Genomic DNA, 26,886 nt, shown 5'->3' with positions numbered 1-26,886 from the left:
ACTTCTTGGAGAGGATTGTTGAGAAAGTAGATGGGAGGGTTGTCCAGTCGATCTTTTCGGAGAGACATAGTAAGAGTGTGAGATTTGTCAGGATTGAAAGACATGTTCCACTTGTTTGACCAGTCTGTGATTTTGTCCAGGTCTTCAGAGAGCGAGGAGGCAGCAGACTGCCGATCTGAGGGAAGAGGAATGGAGCGGCAGAGAGTGGAGTCATCAGCAAAGAGATAGAGAGCGTTATGACGAAAAAACTGCACTTTTCATGTATATTGTATTGCTTTAGTTCGCATTGTTTAGGTCACTCTGTAGAGCACAGTTCCCTTTGGAAACTCTTGTAAGTTCGCATATCAGAGTCTTTTAGAGATACCCTTTAGCACACAAAATTATGAAGGTCAAGGTCAAAGGTCAAGGTCACTTTGTGGTCAATCATGGAGGTCGACGAAACACTAATTTTTTGAGTAACTTTGATCGGATCGTCTCCAAACTTCATGGGAATCTAGTATATGGTCCGGCGCTCAGCTGATTAGTTTTTGGTGGCGATCGGCCTTGACCTTCATGGTTAGCGCTGGAGGTCGAAAATTATTGACCCCAAGGTCAAATTTTGAAATCGTAGGTACCATATCGAGTAATACCTCATATGAATGCCCTTGATGAGTGCTTCCCAGATCTGTAAACAGTTTGACGCTATGACGTCATTTGATGACGTCATGACGAAAAAACGGAATTTTCACATTTTGGCAAGATACGGTTCACCCTGTGGGTGACATATTTTTTTTTGTTTGTTTTTTTGTTTGTGGTTAATCTTTTTTTTTTCACGTTTAGATCACTCTGTAGACCACAGTTATTATTGGAAACTCCTGTAACTTCGCATATCAGAGTCCTATAGAGATACCCTTCAGCACACAAAATTTTGAAGGTCAAGGTCAAAGGTCAAGGTCACTTTGCGGTCAATCATGGAGGTCAACGAAACCCTTATTTTTTGAGTAACTTTGATCGGATCGTCTCCAAACTTCATGCGAATCTAGTATATGGTCCGGCGCTCAGCTGATTAGTTTTTGGTGGCGATCGGCCTTGACCTTCAAGGTCATTTTGAAGGTCATTCAATTTTGACCAAAAGGTAAAATTTTCAAGTTTCAGTTACCATATCGAGTAGTACCTCAAATTGAAGCCCTTGTTGAGTGCTTTCCAAACATATAACTAGTTTGACAATGTGACGTCATTTGACGGCGTTATGACGAAAAAACTGCACTTTTCATGTATATTGTATTGCTTTAGTTCGCATTGTTTAGGTCACTCTGTAGAGCACAGTTCCCTTTGGAAACTCTTGTAAGTTCGCATATCAGAGTCTTTTAGAGATACCCTTTAGCACACAAAATTATGAAGGTCAAGGTCAAAGGTCAAGGTCACTTTGTGGTCAATCATGGAGGTCGACGAAACACTAATTTTTTGAGTAACTTTGATCGGATCGTCTCCAAACTTCATCGGAATCTAGTATATGGTCCGGCGCTCAGCTGATTAGTTTTTGGTGGCGATCGGCCTTGACCTTCATGGTTAGCGCTGGAGGTCGAAAATTATTGACCCCAAGGTCAAATTTTGAAATCGTAGGTACCATATCGAGTAATACCTCATATGAATGCCCTTGATGAGTGCTTCCCAGATCTGTAAACAGTTTGACGCTATGACGTCATTTGATGACGTCATGACGAAAAACGGAATTTTCACATTTTGGCAAGATACGGTTCACCCTGTGGGTGACATATTTTTATTTTATTATCTTGCCAAAACGAAGTTTTTGCAAGATGTATCAGTCAGCTTGTATGTTTGTTTGTTTGTTTGTTTTTTTGTTTTCTTGTTTTTTTGTTTGTGGTTAATCATTTTTTTTTCACGTTTAGATCACTCTGTAGACCACAGTTATTATTGGAAACTCCTGTAACTTCGCATATCAGAGTCCTATAGAGATACCCTTCAGCACACAAAATTTTGAAGGTCAAGGTCAAAGGTCAAGGTCACTTTGCGGTCAATCATGGAGGTCAACGAAACCCTTATTTTTTGAGTAACTTTGATCGGATCGTCTCCAAACTTCATGGGAATCTAGTATATGGTCCGGCGCTCAGCTGATTAGTTTTTGGTGGCGATCGGCCTTGACCTTCATGGTTAGCGCTGGAGGTCGAAAATTATTGACCCCAAGGTCAAATTACGAAACCCTTATTTTTTGAGTAACTTTGATCTTATGATCTCCAAACTTGGTGGGTATATAGGGTGTGGTATGGCGCTCAGTTGATTAGTTTTTGGTGTCGATCGGCCTTGACCTTCAAGGTCATTTTGAAGGTCATTCAATTTTGACCAAAAGGTAAAATTTTTCACGTTTAGATCACTCTGTAGACCACAGTTATTATTGGAAACTCCTGTAACTTCGCATATCAGAGTCCTATAGAGATACCCTTCAGCACACAAAATTTTGAAGGTCAAGGTCAAAGGTCAAGGTCACTTTGCGGTCAATCATGGAGGTCAACGAAACCCTTATTTTTTGAGTAACTTTGATCGGATCGTCTCCAAACTTCATGGGAATCTAGTATATGGTCCGGCGCTCAGCTGATTAGTTTTTGGTGGCGATCGGCCTTGACCTTCATGGTTAGCGCTGGAGGTCGAAAATTATTGACCCCAAGGTCAAATTACGAAACCCTTATTTTTTGAGTAACTTTGATCTTATGATCTCCAAACTTGGTGGGTATATAGGGTGTGGTATGGCGCTCAGCTGATTAGTTTTTGGTGTCGATCGGCCTTGACCTTCAAGGTCATTTTGAAGGTCATTCAATTTTGACCAAAAGGTAAAATTTTCAAGTTTCAGTTACCATATCGAGTAGTACCTCAAATTGAAGCCCTTGTTGAGTGCTTTCCAAACATATAACTAGTTTGACAATGTGACGTCATTTGACGGCGTTATGACGAAAAAACTGCACTTTTCATGTATATTGTATTGCTTTAGTTCGCATTGTTTAGGTCACTCTGTAGAGCACAGTTCCCTTTGGAAACTCTTGTAAGTTCGCATATCAGAGTCTTTTAGAGATACCCTTTAGCACACAAAATTATGAAGGTCAAGGTCAAAGGTCAAGGTCACTTTGCGGCCAATCATGGAGGTCGACGAAACACTAATTTTTTGAGTAACTTTGATCGGATCGTCTCCAAACTTCATGGGAATCTAGTATATGGTCCGGCGCTCAGCTGATTAGTTTTTGGTGGCGATCGGCCTTGACCTTAATGGTTAGCGCTGGAGGTCGAAAATTATTGACCCCAAGGTCAAATTTTGAAATCGTAGGTACCATATCGAGTAATACCTCATATGAATGCCCTTGATGAGTGCTTCCCAGATCTGTAAACAGTTTGACGCTATGACGTCATTTGATGACGTCATGACGAAAAAACGGAATTTTCATGAAAAAATTATTTCCTCAGTTCTCATCAAAATCTTTCAATATTTCATGTGCGTTGGTCATGAAGACATACTATTCACCATACGAAATTATTAAGGTCAAGGTCAAATGGCAAGATACGGTTCACCCTGTGGGTGACATATGTTCATTTGTTTGTTTGTTTGTTTTTTTGTTTTTTTGTTTGTGGTTAATCATTTTTTTTTCACGTTTAGATCACTCTGTAGACCACAGTTATTATTGGAAACTCCTGTAACTTCGCATATCAGAGTCCTATAGAGATACCCTTCAGCACACAAAATTTTGAAGGTCAAGGTCAAAGGTCAAGGTCACTTTGCGGTCAATCATGGAGGTCAACGAAACCCTTATTTTTTGAGTAACTTTGATCGGATCGTCTCCAAACTTCATGGGAATCTAGTATATGGTCCGGCGCTCAGCTGATTAGTTTTTGGTGGCGATCGGCCTTGACCTTCATGGTTAGCGCTGGAGGTCGAAAATTATTGACCCCAAGGTCAAATTACGAAACCCTTATTTTTTGAGTAACTTTGATCTTATGATCTCCAAACTTGGTGGGTATATAGGGTGTGGTATGGCGCTCAGCTGATTAGTTTTTGGTGTCGATCGGCCTTGACCTTCAAGGTCATTTTGAAGGTCATTCAATTTTGACCAAAAGGTAAAATTTTCAAGTTTCAGTTACCATATCGAGTAGTACCTCAAATTGAAGCCCTTGTTGAGTGCTTTCCAAACATATAACTAGTTTGACAATGTGACGTCATTTGACGGCGTTATGACGAAAAAACTGCACTTTTCATGTATATTGTATTGCTTTAGTTCGCATTGTTTAGGTCACTCTGTAGAGCACAGTTCCCTTTGGAAACTCTTGTAAGTTCGCATATCAGAGTCTTTTAGAGATACCCTTTAGCACACAAAATTATGAAGGTCAAGGTCAAAGGTCAAGGTCACTTTGCGGCCAATCATGGAGGTCGACGAAACACTAATTTTTTGAGTAACTTTGATCGGATCGTCTCCAAACTTCATGGGAATCTAGTATATGGTCCGGCGCTCAGCTGATTAGTTTTTGGTGGCGATCGGCCTTGACCTTCATGGTTAGCGCTGGAGGTCGAAAATTATTGACCCCAAGGTCAAATTTTGAAATCGTAGGTACCATATCGAGTAATACCTCATATGAATGCCCTTGATGAGTGCTTCCCAGATCTGTAAACAGTTTGACGCTATGACGTCATTTGATGACGTCATGACGAAAAAACGGAATTTTCATGAAAAAATTATTTCCTCAGTTCTCATCAAAATCTTTCAATATTTCATGTGCGTTGGTCATGAAGACATACTATTCACCATACGAAATTATTAAGGTCAAGGTCAAATGGCAAGATACGGTTCACCCTGTGGGTGACATATGTTCTTTGTTTGTTTGTTATCTTGCCAAAACGAAGTTTTTGCAAGATGTATCAGTCAGCTTGTATGTTTGTTTGTTTGTTTGTTTTTTTGTTTTTTTGTTTTTTTGTTTGTGGTTAATCATTTTTTTTTCACGTTTAGATCACTCTGTAGACCACAGTTATTATTGGAAACTCCTGTAACTTCGCATATCAGAGTCCTATAGAGATACCCTTCAGCACACAAAATTTTGAAGGTCAAGGTCAAAGGTCAAGGTCACTTTGCGGTCAATCATGGAGGTCAACGAAACCCTTATTTTTTGAGTAACTTTGATCGGATCGTCTCCAAACTTCATGGGAATCTAGTATATGGTCCGGCGCTCAGCTGATTAGTTTTTGGTGGCGATCGGCCTTGACCTTCATGGTTAGCGCTGGAGGTCGAAAATTATTGACCCCAAGGTCAAATTACGAAACCCTTATTTTTTGAGTAACTTTGATCTTATGATCTCCAAACTTGGTGGGTATATAGGGTGTGGTATGGCGCTCAGTTGATTAGTTTTTGGTGTCGATCGGCCTTGACCTTCAAGGTCATTTTGAAGGTCATTCAATTTTTACCAAAAGGTAAAATTTTTCACGTTTAGATCACTCTGTAGACCACAGTTATTATTGGAAACTCCTGTAACTTCGCATATCAGAGTCCTATAGAGATACCCTTCAGCACACAAAATTTTGAAGGTCAAGGTCAAAGGTCAAGGTCACTTTGCGGTCAATCATGGAGGTCAACGAAACCCTTATTTTTTGAGTAACTTTGATCGGATCGTCTCCAAACTTCATGGGAATCTAGTATATGGTCCGGCGCTCAGCTGATTAGTTTTTGGTGGCGATCGGCCTTGACCTTCATGGTTAGCGCTGGAGGTCGAAAATTATTGACCCCAAGGTCAAATTACGAAACCCTTATTTTTTGAGTAACTTTGATCTTATGATCTCCAAACTTGGTGGGTATATAGGGTGTGGTATGGCGCTCAGCTGATTAGTTTTTGGTGTCGATCGGCCTTGACCTTCAAGGTCATTTTGAAGGTCATTCAATTTTGACCAAAAGGTAAAATTTTCAAGTTTCAGTTACCATATCGAGTAGTACCTCAAATTGAAGCCCTTGTTGAGTGCTTTCCAAACATATAACTAGTTTGACAATGTGACGTCATTTGACGGCGTTATGACGAAAAAACTGCACTTTTCATGTATATTGTATTGCTTTAGTTCGCATTGTTTAGGTCACTCTGTAGAGCACAGTTCCCTTTGGAAACTCTTGTAAGTTCGCATATCAGAGTCTTTTAGAGATACCCTTTAGCACACAAAATTATGAAGGTCAAGGTCAAAGGTCAAGGTCACTTTGCGGCCAATCATGGAGGTCGACGAAACACTAATTTTTTGAGTAACTTTGATCGGATCGTCTCCAAACTTCATGGGAATCTAGTATATGGTCCGGCGCTCAGCTGATTAGTTTTTGGTGGCGATCGGCCTTGACCTTAATGGTTAGCGCTGGAGGTCGAAAATTATTGACCCCAAGGTCAAATTTTGAAATCGTAGGTACCATATCGAGTAATACCTCATATGAATGCCCTTGATGAGTGCTTCCCAGATCTGTAAACAGTTTGACGCTATGACGTCATTTGATGACGTCATGACGAAAAAACGGAATTTTCATGAAAAAATTATTTCCTCAGTTCTCATCAAAATCTTTCAATATTTCATGTGCGTTGGTCATGAAGACATACTATTCACCATACGAAATTATTAAGGTCAAGGTCAAATGGCAAGATACGGTTCACCCTGTGGGTGACATATGTTCATTTGTTTGTTTGTTTGTTTTTTTGTTTTTTTGTTTGTGGTTAATCATTTTTTTTTCACGTTTAGATCACTCTGTAGACCACAGTTATTATTGGAAACTCCTGTAACTTCGCATATCAGAGTCCTATAGAGATACCCTTCAGCACACAAAATTTTGAAGGTCAAGGTCAAAGGTCAAGGTCACTTTGTGGTCAATCATGGAGGTCGACGAAACACTAATTTTTTGAGTAACTTTGATCGGATCGTCTCCAAACTTCATGGGAATCTAGTATATGGTCCGGCGCTCAGCTGATTAGTTTTTGGTGGCGATCGGCCTTGACCTTCATGGTTAGCGCTGGAGGTCGAAAATTATTGACCCCAAGGTCAAATTTTGAAATCGTAGGTACCATATCGAGTAATACCTCATATGAATGCCCTTGATGAGTGCTTCCCAGATCTGTAAACAGTTTGACGCTATGACGTCATTTGATGACGTCATGACGAAAAAACGGAATTTTCACATTTTGGCAAGATACGGTTCACCCTGTGGGTGACATATTTTTTTTATTTGTTTTTTTGTTTGTGGTTAATCATTTTTTTTTCACGTTTAGATCACTCTGTAGACCACAGTTATTATTGGAAACTCCTGTAACTTCGCATATCAGAGTCCTATAGAGATACCCTTCAGCACACAAAATTTTGAAGGTCAAGGTCAAAGGTCAAGGTCACTTTGCGGTCAATCATGGAGGTCAACGAAACCCTTATTTTTTGAGTAACTTTGATCGGTTCGTCTCCAAACTTCATGGGAATCTAGTATATGGTCCGGCGCTCAGCTGATTAGTTTTTGGTGGCGATCGGCCTTGACCTTCAAGGTCATTTTGAAGGTCATTCAATTTTGACCAAAAGGTAAAATTTTCAAGTTTCAGTTACCATATCGAGTAGTACCTCAAATTGAAGCCCTTGTTGAGTGCTTTCCAAACATATAACTAGTTTGACAATGTGACGTCATTTGACGGCGTTATGACGAAAAAACTGCACTTTTCATGTATATTGTATTGCTTTAGTTCGCATTGTTTAGGTCACTCTGTAGAGCACAGTTCCCTTTGGAAACTCTTGTAAGTTCGCATATCAGAGTCTTTTAGAGATACCCTTTAGCACACAAAATTATGAAGGTCAAGGTCAAAGGTCAAGGTCATTTTGTGGTCAATCATGGAGGTCGACGAAACACTAATGTTTTGAGTAACTTTGATCGGATCGTCTCCAAACTTCATGGGAATCTAGTATATGGTCCGGCGCTCAGCTGATTAGTTTTTGGTGGCGATCGGCCTTGACCTTCATGGTTAGCGCTGGAGGTCGAAAATTATTGACCCCAAGGTCAAATTTTGAAATCGTAGGTACCATATCGAGTAATACCTCATATGAATGCCCTTGATGAGTGCTTCCCAGATCTGTAAACAGTTTGACGCTATGACGTCATTTGATGACGTCATGACGAAAAAACGGAATTTTCACATTTTGGCAAGATACGGTTCACCCTGTGGGTGACATATTTTTATTTTTTTGTTTTTTTGTTTGTGGTTAATCATTTTTTTTTCACGTTTAGATCACTCTGTAGACCACAGTTATTATTGGAAACTCCTGTAACTTCGCATATCAGAGTCCTATAGAGATACCCTTCAGCACACAAAATTTTGAAGGTCAAGGTCAAAGGTCAAGGTCACTTTGCGGTCAATCATGGAGGTCAACGAAACCCTTATTTTTTGAGTAACTTTGATCTTATGATCTCCAAACTTGGTGGGTATATAGGGTGTGGTCTGGCGCTCAGCTGATTAGTTTTTGGTGTCGATCGGCCTTGACCTTCAAGGTCATTTTGAAGGTCATTCAATTTTGACCAAAAGGTAAAATTTTCAAGTTTCAGTTACCATATCGAGTAGTACCTCAAATTGAAGCCCTTGTTGAGTGCTTTCCAAGCATATAACCAGTTTGACAATGTGACGTCATTTGACGGCGTTATGACGAAAAAACTGCACTTTTCATGTATATTGTATTGCTTTAGTTCGCATTGTTTAGGTCACTCTGTAGAGCACAGTTCCCTTTGGAAACTCTTGTAAGTTCGCATATCAGAGTCTTTTAGAGATACCCTTTAGCACACAAAATTATGAAGGTCAAGGTCAAAGGTCAAGGTCACTTTGTGGTCAATCATGGAGGTCGACGAAACACTAATTTTTTGAGTAACTTTGATCGGATCGTCTCCAAACTTCATGGGAATCTAGTATATGGTCCGGCGCTCAGCTGATTAGTTTTTGGTGGCGATCGGCCTTGACCTTCATGGTTAGCGCTGGAGGTCGAAAATTATTGACCCCAAGGTCAAATTTTGAAATCGTAGGTACCATATCGAGTAATACCTCATATGAATGCCCTTGATGAGTGCTTCCCAGATCTGTAAACAGTTTGACGCTATGACGTCATTTGATGACGTCATGACGAAAAAACGGAATTTTCACATTTTGGCAAGATACGGTTCACCCTGTGGGTGACATATTTTTATTTATTTATTTTCTTTCTCATTTGGCCAATATCTCAGGCACCTTTTGAGCTGGGAAGCTAATATTTGGACATGAGTGATCAAGTGATGTGGCTATCAAGGATATTTTTGATTAATTGATTAATCATTTAATCGATTCATTATTTATTGATTAATCGATGAATTACTTATTGATTAATCAATTAATTATTTAATTTTTTATTAATGACTTATTTGATTAAATTTCTAAAAGATACATCTTCGGATGAAGCACGAGTGGTTTTGTTATGGTATTAGCCAATTGATTAAGAAAATATTTTGTGATAATCTTTTATTGATTTTAATTATACAATTAATCAATCAATTAGTGTACACCTCTCCCTCCCAATGCAGCCTCTATGAGCTGCATTGCGGTATTGCCGGGCGCCGGAGGCGCCCCGGCAATGCCGCGCTGTAGGATATTTAATTATTTGGCATGGGGGCGGTGTACTTTGAATGTATGTGTACTTGTTTTCTCTTTCTTCACTTCTCTATCAACGCATCTCTTTTTATTTAAGGCCTAGCCTCGATGAGGACTACATAGTCTGTGAATGGAGCCTTCAACATAAAAAAAACTGGAAAGAGCAATCAGAGATTGGAGGCCTTCACCAGGACACGTTTTCAGTGTTTTTTTTAGGATTTTTTTTTTTAAAATACAGGATCGAGGCTCGTGAAAGAGTGAAATCACTGTCCTGTGAAAAGTGAAAGATCACTGTCCTGAGTGTCTTTTTCGCAAAGGTGTCTACGCAAATGTAAACATTAATTTTTGGATTCCTCATGCTCTGAATATTCCAAAAATGTATAGTTTTGCTAATCTACCATAATTTTGAACGAAAAAACATCGTGAACCTGACTATTAGCTTAATCGCGGGAGATTCCAATGATTCGGAAAGCTTTGGTTTCAACAGCGTGAAGCCGAGCTAGGTGTGAGGCAGGAGCACCGGTGTAGGAGGATAGAATCACTCCCCAGGATAAAATCACTCCAGAGTGATATTTTCCTAGGAAAAATTCACTCTAGAGTGGTTTTATCCAAGGGTGAAATCACTTCCCCTAGGATTTTAACACTCCCCCTTGCTGGATCAAATGACTCCCCAGGATTATAACACTCGCCCTATATATATTGTGATTTAAACAATATTTATTGCATGGTAATGACATACAACCATGACAAAGTTAATGAACATGAACATAAAATGATAAATGAATTGATAAACATGGCAAAATGATGTCCTTTGTCAACGTCTCTCCCTAAAAATAAAAATACAATGTTTTTCGCATCCCTGTATATAACTGGGTAAATCAAATAAAGAAGAGTATAAATTTAACATTCAAATAACTATATATTTTGATATTAGGGCATTCGCAGTAATATTACGATACATTTACGATGTTTTATACTGAAAGGATACTTTCATTTCAACATATAATATGTCATTTTAAGTTACGTTCTATAACTTCACTGCACTTTTAAGAAATATTAAATACGGGTTTTAAAATGTTACTCAAATGTTTGTATATTGGCAAAGGTGTGTTCACGTCCCGATAACCAGGAAACAAGCTCTTCTGAGCAGTTCCGAGAACTGGATATAGGAGCTATATAAATGTTGGTAATTATAATATTAAAAATATTTTTAAAATATTAAAATAGGCGAAGGTGATTCTGTCTCTGTCTGTCTGGGGGAGTGGCTTACTCCGTTTACAGAGTAGCTCCACCCATTCTAGGAGAGGCTTCATGTAAACAAATATCCACCATTTCATTAACTTGAATAGCTTTGAGGCCTGTTTAGTTAGGCCCGTGCTGTCTTTCTCTCTCACACAGGTTTATTTCAACTCTAATTCGATATATCATTTCATTTTTAACAGTCGCTAACATAGTTGTAGACTCGGTTGAAGAGAATCCCATGAAAGTTTCCATTTATAGAACGAAATGATTTCTCAAAGGCCTGTAAAATAAAGCTCATTCATTGAGTCACCCTCACGATTTTATCTTGATTTCACCATCTGATATAATTTTTATCGATGGTTTTAGACTCGGTGTCAGAAATAATTGAGAACATTCACGCAAACACGGAAAATTGCCGATATATATATTGTTACAGACGCGGTTGTGGATGTTGGTTTACCGAGCGGTTTGGTATGACCGCGTCTGCACAGTTTACCCGATTATACTCGAACGTTGGCCGAGTCGCGCTACGCTAAATCAATTGAGGAAAGGACACAACGGCTGGGTTAAATGACACGACACCAGGGGTACAGTTCTCAAGACCTCCGGAGGAGGTTATAATATTTCGGAACGTTGAGATTACAAGGACAAGAGGTACAGCATAGGAAGGTAGGCACTTAATCACGGTCTTATAGTAACCCCGACAGACCACAGATAAACAGGACAAGACTGACTCACACCGGGATTGATGGCAAGGAAGGGCAGGTAGTCGGTGGACAGCACAAGGTGCACCTTGTCCTCAGGGACAGGATAGCGCGGCCCAAAAGATGCAGGGAGGTCTCTCAGTGCTCGGAGGTGGCGTCTGGTTCTCTTCACTTCAAACTCGGGGCACATCTCTCACGTCACATCCGGTAAGTGGCTGCGTATATCCGGCGGGGAGTGACACGCCCTCGGCTCGTTAGCTCCGCCCCAGATGGAATCGGCCCGCCGCTTCTTATTGGGTGCTGGGGGTTACCGCGCTCCGCCCTTGACGAGGGGCCGACAGTCAGCCCCTTCGTGGTAACCCCGCCGGAGCACATGGGCAATGGCGGCTAACCAAGCCGGAGTGAGGACGCACACTCCCCGCGCGCTGTTGTTGTAGTTGTTGTTGTTGTTGTTGTGGTTTCATGAGGAAGATGGGAGGAGGTATGGGGAGGTCCTAAACTCACTACTGGTGCCATACAATCACATTCTGGTGCAACGAAGAGTCAGAATTAATGGAAACGAGTCCTTAACTGACATAGACTAAGAATAACTAGCAAGATGTCCTATAGTTGTCTACGTGAGATGCGGTGAACATGGGCACGACATTTAATGGGGGAAAAAGGGGAAGGTCGGTTCTACAGAGTGTTGTTTACAGACAATGGGACTAGGGAATGGGGGATTGGGGATAGTTGGGGAGTATTGGGGAAATAGGGGAATATTTACAAGCGGATATGGAGGCCAAATCCCATATCCGCAACATTGCACCCTTCTCTACCCTCGGGGCATCCCGACCCGATAAATTTTTACCTACTTTAGTGTGGCACTCAGATGTAGTTCCCTCTACTATTAACTCTACCCTGAGTGCGACAGTTTTACAGATGTTCACAAATGAGTAAATATGTCCCCCTGCGACGTTGCACCCTTCTCCTCACAGAAACACACCCACAGGATAACCGAATCGCGGAAAGAATTCTCAAACTAAACATACAGCCGGTAGGGAGCATTATTTACATAAGACTACACTGATATTTACACTACGATCCAGGACCTGTTTTTGGAGGAACACATGCAGATGTTATGCATAGAGAGAGCACGCATGCCAGCATCGATACACCAACCCACGAGTGCTCTGTGGCCTTACGGCCTTTAATAATGTGCAGAGCACCCCATCCAAGCACCAAAAGCACCACCCCATAACACAGTCAGCACCATCCGGTGCACCAATAAAGTGTTTATAAATCACCGGTGGTGTCGCAGCCGGCCGATGTTCTGCCGCTGGTCTTGCCTTCATGTGGTGCACTTGGCCTTCTTGCTTCTTTAAAAATAAAGAAAGGTGCCAACCGCGTCCATTTCTGAATGGTGGCCGTCAGGGGGCCAACTATTAGTGGTTCACCTGTATGGCATAGGTGCCACGTTGACCCATAGGTCTATCAACGGGTGGTGCTTGCCCGCAAAAGAACTGCGGTCCATGGTGGGCGGCCACAAACATTGCGGTCCATATGGTGTATCGATCCCGGCAGCAAGCAGCGAAAGTGCAGGCCCACAACTGCGGAGCCAGCACCTCTCTCTCTGCCCCAAAGCCAGATCCTCGGAGGTGGGAGACAAAAGAAGAGGACAAGTGAGTAAGGTGGTAAGGGCGCAAAAGTGCACGCAACATTAGGTAATGCACACTAGGGGCACATGGGAACCAGGTGAGACAGGTACGTTCCTACTGTACGCCCCCCCCCCACCAGGTAACCTACATGGCCCCTCCCTTACCCCTTACTGTATCCACAAAACACAACACTACCCATAAACATCTATTTTACAAATCAACAAACGTCCCTACTGTCTTCCCCGTTCCTCCCATAAACCAAATTCGTCTTCTCTCCCTCCTAACCAATCAAATTTGCCATTTTCAACTCTCATCAATATTTGCCATCTCCAACTGAACATCAAAATTTGCCATTACCAATTCATCATCAGTCCCTCCTAAGGAGGGAGAGATGGAATCACCCCAATGTCTCATCCACGTCGTGATGCGTCTCACCAATCCACACAGCAATTCTCATTTCCTGCACACAGAACAAAGAAAACACAGGTGTGGAGTCATCATCATCACCACAGGTAAGTGGCTGCGTATGGTGCGACAGGTTCATCAATCCTAACTATTTCCTAAATGACTTTAACAACTTACATTACCCGGGGTCTTTCTCCTGCCAAACCATTGGCCCTCTTACACTATGGGTTCTAAAAACCAATTCCCATTGACCAAACTGTGGTGCTTTTCAATTTGGGGTCTCACTCCCCCGATTCCTTCCCGGTGCCCTCGCACAATTCCTGGGCCGCGACGTGTAGCTCTCCTAGATGGTCTACCCACCTGCACACCTCCACCACTGCAGTTGCCTCCGAGCTTACCTGCTCCTCACCCTAACCTAACTACCTGGGGAAGGCCCTCTGGCGCTCTCCTCACTCGGTGCCCTCTCTGGCACTGGGCTACCCGGGTCCGTCCTCCGGATCCTCGGGCCCCACTGACACTAACGGCTCCCAGAGCCCACCTGCGGCCTCACCTGGCCGACATCCTCACAGTGGTGGAGTGCCCAACCAACTACACACACTAACAGGCTACACGCCCAGCCATTTCCACAATACTAATGCACCCATCCGCCATACCATTCTGCGACCGCACCACAAATGCCAATATCCAACCACAATTTACCTATACCCTCTACCTAACACTTACACTACCCGCCCCGGGTATCCGTCATGGGGGTCCACTCTTCCCCCATTCACACCTTCGCACCATGCACACCACTCCGTACCACTTACTCCAACTCTCTCCACACACCTGTACTTGCACACCTGTCCTCTCACTCTTGGTGCCGCCTGCACCCTTCTCTCCCCAAGCGCTTTCACGCTGATCCACAACACTCACTACTCATACACTGGTCCACACACCTGTCCAGTTGCACACCTGTGCAATCACACCTGTTCAATTCTCAACCACACGGCATCATCTCATCTAACTACTCCCCTCTGAAACTTGCGCTTCCCAGTCGTCCCTTTAAACTATTGCGCTCCCTCGTCATTATCATCCACACTAATCTACCTGCGTCCCCACTACAGGTATCAGTCACTAACTAAACTTAACGTCACCTAATGTCATCTTCGAGGGCCCTATCAATATAACCTAACCCACCCGGGCTAGTTTTCACTGCCATACACCCCATAAACTATTGCTCCTTTGCCCCACGTTTGTGAGGGATGACAGAGTTGCCATCCCACCACATCGGGCATCTCCCACTACCAATTTTGCACATCAAATTTCAACAAATCAAAAATTTGCCAATCACTACCCATCATCTGCCAATCATTACTGCCACTCCTTTGCCAATCATCAAATTTGGTTTTTCTCTAATTTTGGGCCCAAAACACTATCCTCATCACACAGTCTACTCACTAATGCCTCTCGGTGCGCCAATTCCTGTCCAAAGCCCGGCTTCATAAAGCCGAGCAATGAATGCGGGTTGTTTGGTGCCAGCGGCTGGATACGTCCCGCATTCGGGGCAGGGACGGGGGCTTACCCGGCTCGAGACCCCACGCACCATCTCGGCACGGAGCCATCCCATGGCTCGATCTCGACCTGCAGGAATGCCTCAACAAAAAGTGGTCGCCATGACGACCCTTCCCATCCAGCCGCCCGCTCCGCCTAGTGGAGCACGGACGCGGCCGTTCAAAGCGAGGCCCAGCACGCACCGAGGGCCCGATTCGGCTAAAAGTCGCTCTAACCGCTAACCCGTTTAACGTCGATGCTTCACCTGCATGCTTACACCCCGCAGCCCGTTCCTTGCTCACACATCCAGCCGTTTCCATGCTCCTCGTACCTTTCCTTACACACCCAGGTACCCTCATTCCACTCACAGCCTTGGTCACACACCTGACCACCGAACACTTTGGCACGCATTCGTTGGTCGCACACCTCACCAACACACCTCTTCGCGCCCCCTCCTCTGTCACCTCCTCTGTGACAATCACAGGTGTGCTCTCATTCGCACACCCAACCACGTGCCTCACGACCAATTCCAGCGTGCATTCCCACTCACGCTCTACCATTCCAGGTGTGCTTCCTTTCTCACCTGTCACAACCAACTCATGCTCCTTGTCACTCTCACTACTCTCACCTCCACTCGTGACAACGCACTCACCCTTACTCCCGACAGCGCACTCTTTCCTCATGCACCTGTCCGTTACACACCTTTCTCGCACACACTCTCCCGTTACATCCTCTGTAACACTCACCACAGGCGTGCATTCTCCCTTTACACCCTCCGTAACACTCCTCACTACGCGCTTCCATGTGCTCCCTCGCACACGCGCTACGACCGACTCACTCTCGCCAGCACCCTCACTCCTTGGCACACACTTTTTCCTCACACACCCCAGAGTCGGACTTTCTCGCACACCTCCTTTTTCGCACACCAGACCTGCCGCACACTTCACCAACGGCCTCTCACGAACACCCGGGTCCATCTCGACCCCCAAGCTTCTTAAATCCCCTGGCGCATCATACGCACGACCATATTGGTCACCACTTACACCGGGTCCTCTTCCTCTTCGCTTCTCCTCCATCACCTGCGAATCCCTCATCCGGTTAATGAGCACATCATCACGATCCGAACACAGACTTTGGACCAATTCTTTTATCTCCTCTTTTATCTCTTTCTTATCCCCTCTCCGTCGCTTCTTAATTTCGCTCACCCCTTCTTCCACTTCTTCTAATTTCTGCTTCACCTCTTTGATTTCCCGGTACGTCTCCTCAAGCTCATCCTCTAAGGCTACCTTGACCGTTTCCATGTGCGTCCTCACCTGCCGGTCCTTCGTCTCCATTACCTCTACCACCTCGTCCAACCTCGCTGTCAGTCCCTCACGTACCATCTGACATTCCCTCTTCGTCGCTACCAAGTCATCTTTTAGGTCATTTTGTGTCGCTTTTAACCCTCCTATTACCGCTGTGTTCTTCTTTACCTGGTCCGTTAGTTCTTTTTGTCCCTCTGTCAGTTGTTCTACTTCCTGCGTCAGGTCCTCTATGCCCCCTTGTAACTTTACAGTCCCCTTTCTCACCTCCTTCTCCATGTGCTCCTTACAGTGCCTCACCTCCTCGCGCACTCCTCCGACCTCCTCACTCACACCTCTTCTGATCTCCTCTCCCATCACTTGCATCTCCTGCCCAGATGCCACCCTCATCTGCTCCATTTCCTCCCTGTGAGCATCCAGTTTGGTCTCTACCCCCATTCTGACCCCCTCTATCTGCTGCCCCATTTGTTTAACTTCCCTTTCCGCTTGGGTCCTCATGTCCCTCAATTTGCCTTCCATCCTGTTTTCTAACCCCTCTAACCCCTTTTGCATCCCTTCCATTTGATTCTCTTGAGCGGCCATTCTGTTTTCTACCCCCATTACCCATTTCTCACCTCTTTTATCCCGTTGTCTAACCCCTCACCGGTACCCCTCGCTTCGTCCCTCATTACCCCCATTTGGTTTCCCATTACCCCCAATTGGCCCTCCAATCGCTCACTATCAGCCCTCAATCCCACAATTTGGTTTCCCAATTGCTGACTATTAGCCCTCATCTCGTCCTTCATTTCTTCACCCGACTTAACCATAAAGGCCTTTATTTGTTCCATAAATAGGCCCCAATCCATCGGCGGCGCTACCACGGTTGCGGGCGCGGTCGCCGTGGCCATGTGCGAGGCGCCATTTTGCGCGCCCGCCACCTCGTGCGTGACGACGCTATTTTGCGAATCTGCTACCCTCACTGCTTCGCTCTCCTCTTGTCCCTCATTTTGGTCCTGGATCGACCCTGCCTCACTCCCTACTACCGGAACCCAGCCGTCTTGGTCTGCCATAGCGCGACTTTCAAAATTCGGGTTTTTTTTTTTTTTTTTTTGAAAACACAATCAAATTTCGCTGTTATAATTTCGAGCGCGTGAAACGCGCTCCGTATCGAATCCCACTTCCCGACACCAAATGTTACAGACGCGGTTGTGGATGTTGGTTTACCGAGCGGTTTGGTATGACCGCGTCTGCACAGTTTACCCGATTATACTCGAACGTTGGCCGAGTCGCGCTACGCTAAATCAATTGAGGAAAGGACACAACGGCTGGGTTAAATGACACGACACCAGGGGTACAGTTCTCAAGACCTCCGGAGGAGGTTATAATATTTCGGAACGTTGAGATTACAAGGACAAGAGGTACAGCATAGGAAGGTAGGCACTTAATCACGGTCTTATAGTAACCCCGACAGACCACAGATAAACAGGACAAGACTGACTCACACCGGGATTGATGGCAAGGAAGGGCAGGTAGTCGGTGGACAGCACAAGGTGCACCTTGTGCTCAGGGACAGGATAGAGCGGCCCAAAAGATGCAGGGAGGTCTCTCAGCGCTCGGAGGTGGTGTCTGGTTCTCTTCACTTCAAGCTCGGGGCGCATCTCTCACGTCACGTCCGGTAAGTGGCTGCGTATATCCGTCGGGGAGTGACACGCCCTCGGCTCGTTAGCTCCGCCCCAGATGGAATCGGCCCGCCGCTTCTTATTGGGTGCTGGGGGTTACCGGGCTCCGCCCTTGACGAGGGGCCGACAGTCAGCCCCTTCGTGGTAACCCCGCCGGAGCACATGGGCAATGGCGGCTAACCAAGCCGGAGTGAGGATGCACACTCCCCGCGCGCTGTTGTTGTAGTTGTTGTTGTTGTTGTTGTTGTGGTGGTTTCATGAGGAAGATGGGAGGAGGTATGGGGAGGTCCTAAACTCACTACTGGTGCCATACAATCACATTCTGGTGCAACGAAGAGTCAGAATTAATGGAAACGAGTCCTTAACTGACATAGACTAAGAATAACTAGCAAGATGTCCTATAGTTGTCTACGTGAGATGCGGTGAACCTGGGCACGACATTTAATGGGGGAAAAAGGGGAAGGTCGGTTCTACAGAGTGTTGTTTACAGACAATGGGACTAGGGAATGGGGGATTGGGGATAGTTGGGGAGTATTGGGGAAATAGGGGAATATTTACAAGCGGATATGGAGGCCAAATCCCATATCCGCAACAATATATTAAAAATCACGGCACGGTCAGTCATACACCGCCTAAAATAACAGACGGGAAAATGGCGAGCTATACTAAAAATTTGTGGTGGGCTTTTCCATTTGATGACAATCGTCACGATGAAATATTTAATTTATACGTCGTCACAATAATGTGGAGAGAGGGGCGCAGCTTCGTTCACGTATCGCCATAGACGGGAAATTGCCGACAGATATTTCTTCGTTATTATTTAATTCATCATTATTATACGGAAGTAAAGGTAATCCTGCTTAAACTGGCATTCATTCCAGCGAGGGGTTGGAGACGAGCGAGGGGTTGGAGAGGAGCGAGGGGTTGGAGAGGAGCGAGGGGTTGGAGAGGAGCTAGGGGTTGGAGAGGAGCGAGGGGATGGAGAGGAGCGGGGGTTGGAGAGGAGCAGGGGTTGGAGAGGAGCTAGGGGTTGGAGAGGAGCTAGGGGTTGGAGAGGAGCTAGGGGTTGGAGAGGAGCGAGGGGTTGGAGAGGAGCGGGGGGTTGGAGAGGAGTGGGGGGTTGGAGAGGAGCGAGGGCTTGGAGAGGTGCTAGGGGTTGGAGAGGAGCGAGGGGTTTGAGAGGAGCGAGGGGTTGGAGAGGAGCGTGGGGTTGGAGAGGATAAAATTGTGAGGGTGACTCAATGAATGGGCTTTATTTTACAGGCCTTTGAGAAATCATTTCGTTCTATAAATGGAAACTTTCATGGGATTCTCTTCAACCGAGTCTAAAACTACGTTAGCGACTGTTAAAAATGAAATGATATATAGAATTAGAGTTGAAATAAACCTGTGTGAGAGAGAAAGACAGCACGGGCCTAACTAAATAGGCCTCAAAGCTATTCAAGTCAATAAAATGGTGGATATTTGTTGACATGAAGCCTCTCCAAGAATGAGTGGAGCTACTCTGTAAACGGAGTAAGCCACACCCCCGGACAGACAGACAGACAGACAGACAGACAGAATCACCTTCGCCTATTATAATATAGATAGTATAATAATATTCACATATTTCACAAAATAAAGTAACAAACAAAAAATAAAAACAAACAAGTACATATACATTCAAATTACACCGCCCCCATGCCAATTAATTAAATATCCTACAGCGCGGCATTGCCGGGGCGCCAATACCGCAGTGCAGCTCATAGAGGCTGCATTGGGAGGGAGAGGCGTATACTAATTGATTGATTAATTGTATAATTAAAATCAACAAAAGATTATCACAAAATATTTTCTTAATCAATTGGCTAATAGCATAACTAAACCACTGGTGCTTCATCCGAAGATGTATCTTTTAGAAAATAAGTCATTAATAAAAAATTAGATAATTAATTGATTAATCAACAAATAATTAATCGATTAATCAATAGATAATTAATCGATTAATGATTAATCAATAAATCAAAAATAAACCACCACCATTTCATCAGAATCTGTAACTGAATTTTTTTTTTAAAGTAATTAATCGAATAATTAAATAATCGATTAATTGATCAATCAATAAATCAAAAATATCCTTGATAGCCACATCACTTGGTCACTCATGTCCAAATATTAGCTTCCGAGCTCAAAAGGTGCCTGAGATATTGGCCAAATGAGAAAGAAAATAAATAAATGATTAATAATGAAAATAAATAAATAATAATCATTAAAAAATTAAATTATTAATCAATTCGGTCATAGAACACATAAACAACCACCATTTCATCAGAATCTGTAACTTTAAAAAAAAAAAGAGTCATTAATTGAATAATTAAATAATTAATCGATTAATTGATTAATTGATTAATTAATAAATCAAAAACAGCCTTTGCAGCCAAATCCCCTGGTCATTGGCCTGTCCAAATATCAGCTTCCTAACTCAAAAGGTGCCTGAGTTAATGGTCAGAAGAGAAAGGAAATTTGATTAATTAAATAAGTACTTAATTAATCGCTAATAATTAAATAACTCCTCAATTAATTGATTAATCAAAAAACAAAAAATAGCGTTTTTGACAAAGGACTTGCTCACTATTGTGCCGAAATTTCAGCTACCTAGCTCAAAGGATGGCTGAGATATCGCCCGGACAATCAAACAAACAAGAAAACAAGAAAGCAAGAAAACAAACAGAGTGAAAACTGAGTACTCCCTTTCAGCGTGCGTCACTGCCAAGCCCCCTTCGGTGCCCAGCAATGACGTTTTGCAATGCCTGGAGATGGCATAGGAAAGGAGCGGTGTACAACAAAATAAAGTAAATAAAGTAACAACTAACTAACTAAAAAATAACTAAAATACATAGTAAAAGCTGTGTTGATCATTGCAACGATATCTAACATCCTGTGAGATATATTTCCAAAGTAACTAAATATATCTTTCCATTCTTTCTGGGGGATTGACTTTATCCTAAAGGGGAGTGCTTTGATCCTGGAGGGAGTGTGTTGATCCTGACAGGGGGAGTGATTCTGTCCAAGGATAATTACATTCTAGAGTGGGCCAGTCCTTGGATTAGTTCACTCTGGAGTGATTTTATCCGAGGACAGAAACACTCTAGAGTGAGATTTTAGGGGAGTGAGAGAATCCTGCTACACTGGCCCGGAGGGGAGAACAGTATTCCATTGAGCGGCGGATGAAAGCCTTGTATGTGGTGAGGAGCTCAGGTGTGCCAAGGAAGGACTTCGCACGATGGAGGCGAAGTGTTGAAACAAATATGTTGGCCATGTTGAAACATATAACTCATGGCTTTGGCGTTGAAACAAATATGGCGGCCGAACCACGTGACCGATGGCGTCATCATATTTTTTTTCTCCACCAATTTACCCCTAGATGATGCTCAAGAAATTTAATCTTGATCAGATGAAGTTTTGCACTTGTCAAATGATGACGTCATAATAGAGGCACCTATGACGTCATCAGTAACATATGTTATTCCACATGGAGAGTTGTTTACAATGAGCCATGTCTCAATTTTTTTCTATGCAGTGCTTTCGGAGATATGGAGGTGCAAATTTTTTCTGTTTTTCCAAGATAGCGGCCGAACCACGTGACCGATTGTCATCTATTTATTTTTTTCTCCACCAATGTATCCCCAGATGATGCTCAATACATTTCATCTTGATCGTATGAAGTTTTGCACTTGTCGAATTATGACGTCATAATGGAGGCACCTATGACATCATTAGCATATTTTATTCCCCATGGAGAGTTCTTTACAATGAGCTCAATTTTTTTCGGTGCAAATTTCTTCGATATAGAGGTGCAATCTTTTTGGTTTTTCCAAGATGGCGCCCGTACCACGTGACCTATGACGTCATAATTATCATTAAAACATTATACAGGTGCTGCAGGTGCACCTATGGTGAACATTTCCTGTCAATCGGACCAACAGTTGCAGAGAAAATCATATTTATTCTGTGCGGGCAAACAAACAGACAGACAGGCAGACAAACAGACGGATTCAAATGCAATACCCTCTCCTCTGGCGAAGGTAAAACAAACAAAAAACGATGAATTGTGATTTTATTCAAGGAGTGGAGTTTGGCCACAAACACAAAATTGGGAAACTTTATATGAATTCTTATTTTGATGGAGAAGGAGGGAAGTAAAGTTAGAATATCAACAGAGCAGAAGGAACTGGAAAGATTCATGCAGAGCAAATTGGCAGGTCGAAGTTACGAAAAAAAAGAACAAATCCACATCGGTGCAAATTATCAGATGCATTTGCAAGGATGCTACTCTCACCACGAATACATCTGCATCATTAAAAATGATATGAACTCTCTTGATATACAAGAATCAAACTTTTGTCTTGCAGGAGTGTTGGAGACCACAACAGCTGCTCCGAGTTCCTCACGTGAGTGATTGGTTAAGCATGGATGTGAAGGGAATTGGAAATGTTTCATTTCACTCATTTTAAAGGGAGGTTCAAACCAAAGTATCCAACACTGAACTTGTAATTTATAATTCATTGAAAAAGTTCGTCATTTAAAACTTGCCACATGTAATTCAAAGAAAGCTGACATTTTGTTTGGTTGTTCTGTAATATATTTAGCCTCGTATTTGGGATCCTCCACCTTCTCACGTGAAGCACGAGCCTCGAGATAATAAAATATGGTATTTAAAAACTGTAAGTTGACAATGTCTTTGCATATTTGTTCAATGTACAATACTTGTTGGGGATAAATAGAACAATTTAAATGATTAGGTTTGTCATTGAATCAATAGTTCTTGGTTTAAGATGTGTGCACAGTTGCAAGTTTAGGATAACAATATTGGTACAAATTTCTATTTTCCTTTTCCAGAGCTCCCTGTGCGCCTTGTGGGTGGAGAAGATCGCTGTGAGGGCCGTGTAGAAGTATTCTACCGGGGCTCCTGGGGCACCGTCTGCGACGATTTTGGGACAATAATGATGCACAGGTTGTCTGTCGCCAGCTCGATTGTGGGAGTCCAATGACTGCTGCATCACCTGTTGACTTTGGACAGGGACGAGGATCGATCTGGATGGACAACGTGTTTTGCAATGGAAGTGAGACGCATCTGTCTCAGTGTCGGCACAATGGTTGGGGAACTCACAACTGCGTTCACGATGAAGATGCAACAGTTCTTTGTGATGGACAAGGTGAGTTTTCTTGTTTTCTGTGTATTCTTGTCTTATAGCAATGGTGGCAATTTCTCAAGGTATTGATAATGGGAATGTTCATGCTTGAAATCAGAGGCTCTTAAATCGACATAAATTTCAAACTGGTACAACAGCAAAGCTACGAGTTTGTTTGTAATTTTCATGCAAATATTGAAGCTCATTGAAATCTGAACAATACAGGATGAAACTTTTATTTATGTTCACTGAGGTGTTTTTGGAATAAGTAGACACATACATGTATGATAAAAATGTGTAACCTGGAAAGGTTATGTCACTGCAGGTAATTAAATTTGCACAATATGCAAGTCCAGTTTGCTTTGTGCAGTAGAAAAGTGGAAAGTTCAATCATTCAGCTTTCATTTGAAGAACATTGATGATATCCAAAGTACATTGTTGGGTTAATAATGGGGATTTATTGCCGTACTTTGTATCTGCGAGGATGTTGACCAATGATGATGGTGAGCTTTTTATTGCAAAAGATAGGGCTCTGTTAATTCAAAAAATAAACCAAGCTGAGGAGGAAATAATTGTCGCCATATTCGAAGGATTTTTTTTCCACATCCAGCGAAACATCTTTGATTTTTATCATGGATTGATTGTTTAAAATTATTTTAATAAAAACCGCATTTGAGAGCTTATGCGACCTTGTGAGCTATTTCATATTGTCACATTTCACATAATGCAGTTCACTTTTGATGAGTCCAGAAACTACCTTCAGGAATTCTAGCAAATAATTGAGGCCTCACCAGAGTCGTGTTCAGATCATAACACGACGCGTGAAGACAAGACCAAGCAAAACTCACTCAACCATTGCCAGTAGTGTCTAACAAGACTGGCTGTGACATTAGAAAATAGCTTAGAAAACTACACAGCATTTGGCAGAGCTGTAATCTACATGGACTCTTCCATTTAATATTGTCGCGCAACTCCGGTTAACATGTGAGTCGCGGATAGCCTAAAAGGTCTTATTCAGAGGCAACTACCCAAACACGGATTGTACTTTATGTCGCACGGGAGGAAGAAGGAAAATGGAGGCGGCGGAAGCGCTTACCTTCTGCACGCCAGCACAGCTTCGATCCTGCAACCGAAATTAACTCGACATGGACACCAAATTCAATGTACAAAAATAAAGATTTATTCCAGACCCGATACAATAAAATGCGACGATAATCAAATAATGGTCTAAATTGGGACGTCCCCACACGACAGATCTCAACGCACAGATTAGGGAAAAGAATACCAAAATAACACGTCTCATCATGTAAGGGGGGAACGCGTAGCTCGGTCTTATCTGTCTCTGGTCGTCTTCCGTGTAACACGGCCCCACTCGGCCGCCACCAAGCCTCGCTCCAAGCTCCGATCCACTCGCCGCTCACGAGGTCCGTGCACCAGCACCACGCGTCCAACACAGGCCAGCGAGCTCCACACTAGGTCGACCCTCAACTCGAGCATGAACACAGAATGACTAAGAACGGCAAAAAGGGGAAGAGAGCGTGAGTCCACTGCACGCCAAGTGCCGCTTTGAGCCAAGTTCACGAAGCAACTCTCACAATTCTCTCCCTGTCCGAACTCCACTGCTGGCCAACTCCTCTGCTTGCCAACTCACTCACTCCACTGCGTCTCAAGACTCACTCCAGAATCAACTGCCCTGAACCAACTGCCGTGCTACTACCTGAACCAACTGCCGCGCACCAACTCACTCAACTGCCGCGCAACTGCCCTCACTCCATGAAAGTCCTCCCGCCCCTCATGTCACTCCACGGCGGTGACGTCAGCCTTGGCACGCCACCCAAACAGTGGCCTCCACCGAATCACAGGCCTGTGGTGTGGTCATAGCACATGGCACTCTATCTGGTTAGGCCCGTCGGAGGTGCAAATGGCGGCGGCCATTATCGGCGGTGTCTCGGCCTGGTTTCCTTTCGAAGCATGTCAGGGGAGGGCATTATTTAATGTTGTACTAGGGACCTATCTATGGTGTCTACAGGGTATGTGTGCCAAAAGGGACAAAGGTTTGGCTAACCAGGTGAGGACACACAGGGGCGCTACTCTTTAATCCCTAACTCACTTAAAACACAAACCTCCTGGTAGGTTCACAAGTATACATCTTAACCCGACAAACGCCTACACATACTAACTTGAAGGTACATAGTGGGTTCTAGCTATCGCGACATATCGAAGCATGTTACCTATTCAGATCTAGCTGCTCTACATATTGCGCTACCCCCCTCCCCCACCCTCCTTGATGTAACAATATTCTGCAGTGCCTTTTGAAAAGAGAAAGCCATTGCGTACTGGTTTATTGGGGAAATTTAAATCTCTGTCCTAATCTCCGGGGGTAGGCATGGAAGGGGGGCGGGGAGGGGGAAGGGGAGAAGTGCATCAGTAGCTGAGCCACGTCCCCTGGAATGAACAAAACCTGAAGATCTTTGCTGCGAATCAATCATTTGATCAACCTAACTGGTGCTTGAGTTTTTTGTAGTTTAATAATCGTCTTTAAAATCGAACTTTAGAATCGAAAAAGTTTTGTCTTTTTCCACCCATCTCAATGCAGATGAGAATATTGCGTTGTCCTGCCACAAAGATCACATGGAAATCTCCATCCGTGGTGCTTATGTCGACCACCTGGGTTACACTGGATATAACATCCACCTGAATGACCAGTCTTGTGTAGGACAGCGTTTGGGTCGGAATCTCCACCTTCAAACACCTCTAAATAGCTGTGGTACTACCAGTGAGGTAAGCCCATGAGTCATTGCTGCAGGAGGAGAATCTAATCTTTCATCGCATCTCTTACATATAACTTGCTGTATCTACTGATAAGAGAATCTTGAAATCAGGTAAGAAAGATACTGTCCATGGTAATACAAAAACAATTCAGGTTTTAATCGATTAAAACCACAGCATATGAAAGCTCATAACTATATTTTAAAAAAAAGGTGTGCTGTGTTTGACAAACGGTATTTTTTTTTCAAAAATTTCTTTTTCTTTCTTCCTTTCTTCAACCAGAACAATGGCCATGAAGTGGTTCACAAGAATATTGTGTGGGCCAGAAAGGAGCACAGGATTATCCGCTTACCTGTGCACTGTGTTTGTGATGAACAAGGTGTAATGAATGCAGTGCTGGGTCTATTAACGGAGTATCCATCTCCAAATATGATGGAATACATGCTGGGAAGGAACTAGGAATGGTAATGATCATCAATTCCCTTTGGTTAGAAAAACAATTTTTAGCCGTGTCGCAGATGCTGCTAATAGAGTGCCCTCTGCTGTTGTTGTTGTTCTTCTTGTTGTTGTTGTTGTTCTTCTTCTTCTTCTTCTTGTTCTTGTAGAGAAGACAAAACCTCAAAGCTCCACCCATCTTGGGAGAGGCTTCATATAAACAAATATCCACCATTTTATTAACTCGCATAGTTTTGAGGCCTGTTTTGTAGGCCCGTGGTGTCTTCCTCTCTCACACAGTTTTATTTCAAATCAAATTCGATATATCATTTCATTTTTCACAGTTGCTAACATAGTTTTAGACTCGGTTGAAAAAAAACGGGAAGAAAATCCGATGAAAGTTG

The 26,886-nt window shown here is 43.4% G+C and overlaps 1 protein-coding gene across 1 annotated transcript in view; it reads left to right on the top strand.

Annotated features, from left to right (window-relative positions):
- Window positions 1-26,886, top strand: part of LOC144892623 (scavenger receptor cysteine-rich domain-containing protein DMBT1-like) — a 206,979-nt gene that overhangs the window by 168,125 nt on the left and 11,968 nt on the right. The window contains 5 exon segments of the mRNA XM_078780036.1: window positions 22,499-22,537; window positions 22,986-23,075; window positions 23,078-23,302; window positions 25,875-26,059; window positions 26,330-26,511. Coding sequence (XP_078636162.1) covers window positions 22,499-22,537; window positions 22,986-23,075; window positions 23,078-23,302; window positions 25,875-26,059; window positions 26,330-26,506 — 716 coding nt within the window. The 3' untranslated portion in view covers window positions 26,507-26,511.

Source organism: Myxine glutinosa, chromosome 6 (assembly GCF_964187855.1).
Source record: "Myxine glutinosa chromosome 6, kmMyxGlut1.1, whole genome shotgun sequence".
Taxonomy (NCBI): domain Eukaryota; kingdom Metazoa; phylum Chordata; class Myxini; order Myxiniformes; family Myxinidae; genus Myxine; species Myxine glutinosa.
This window is presented reverse-complemented; position numbering and strand designations above follow the sequence as displayed.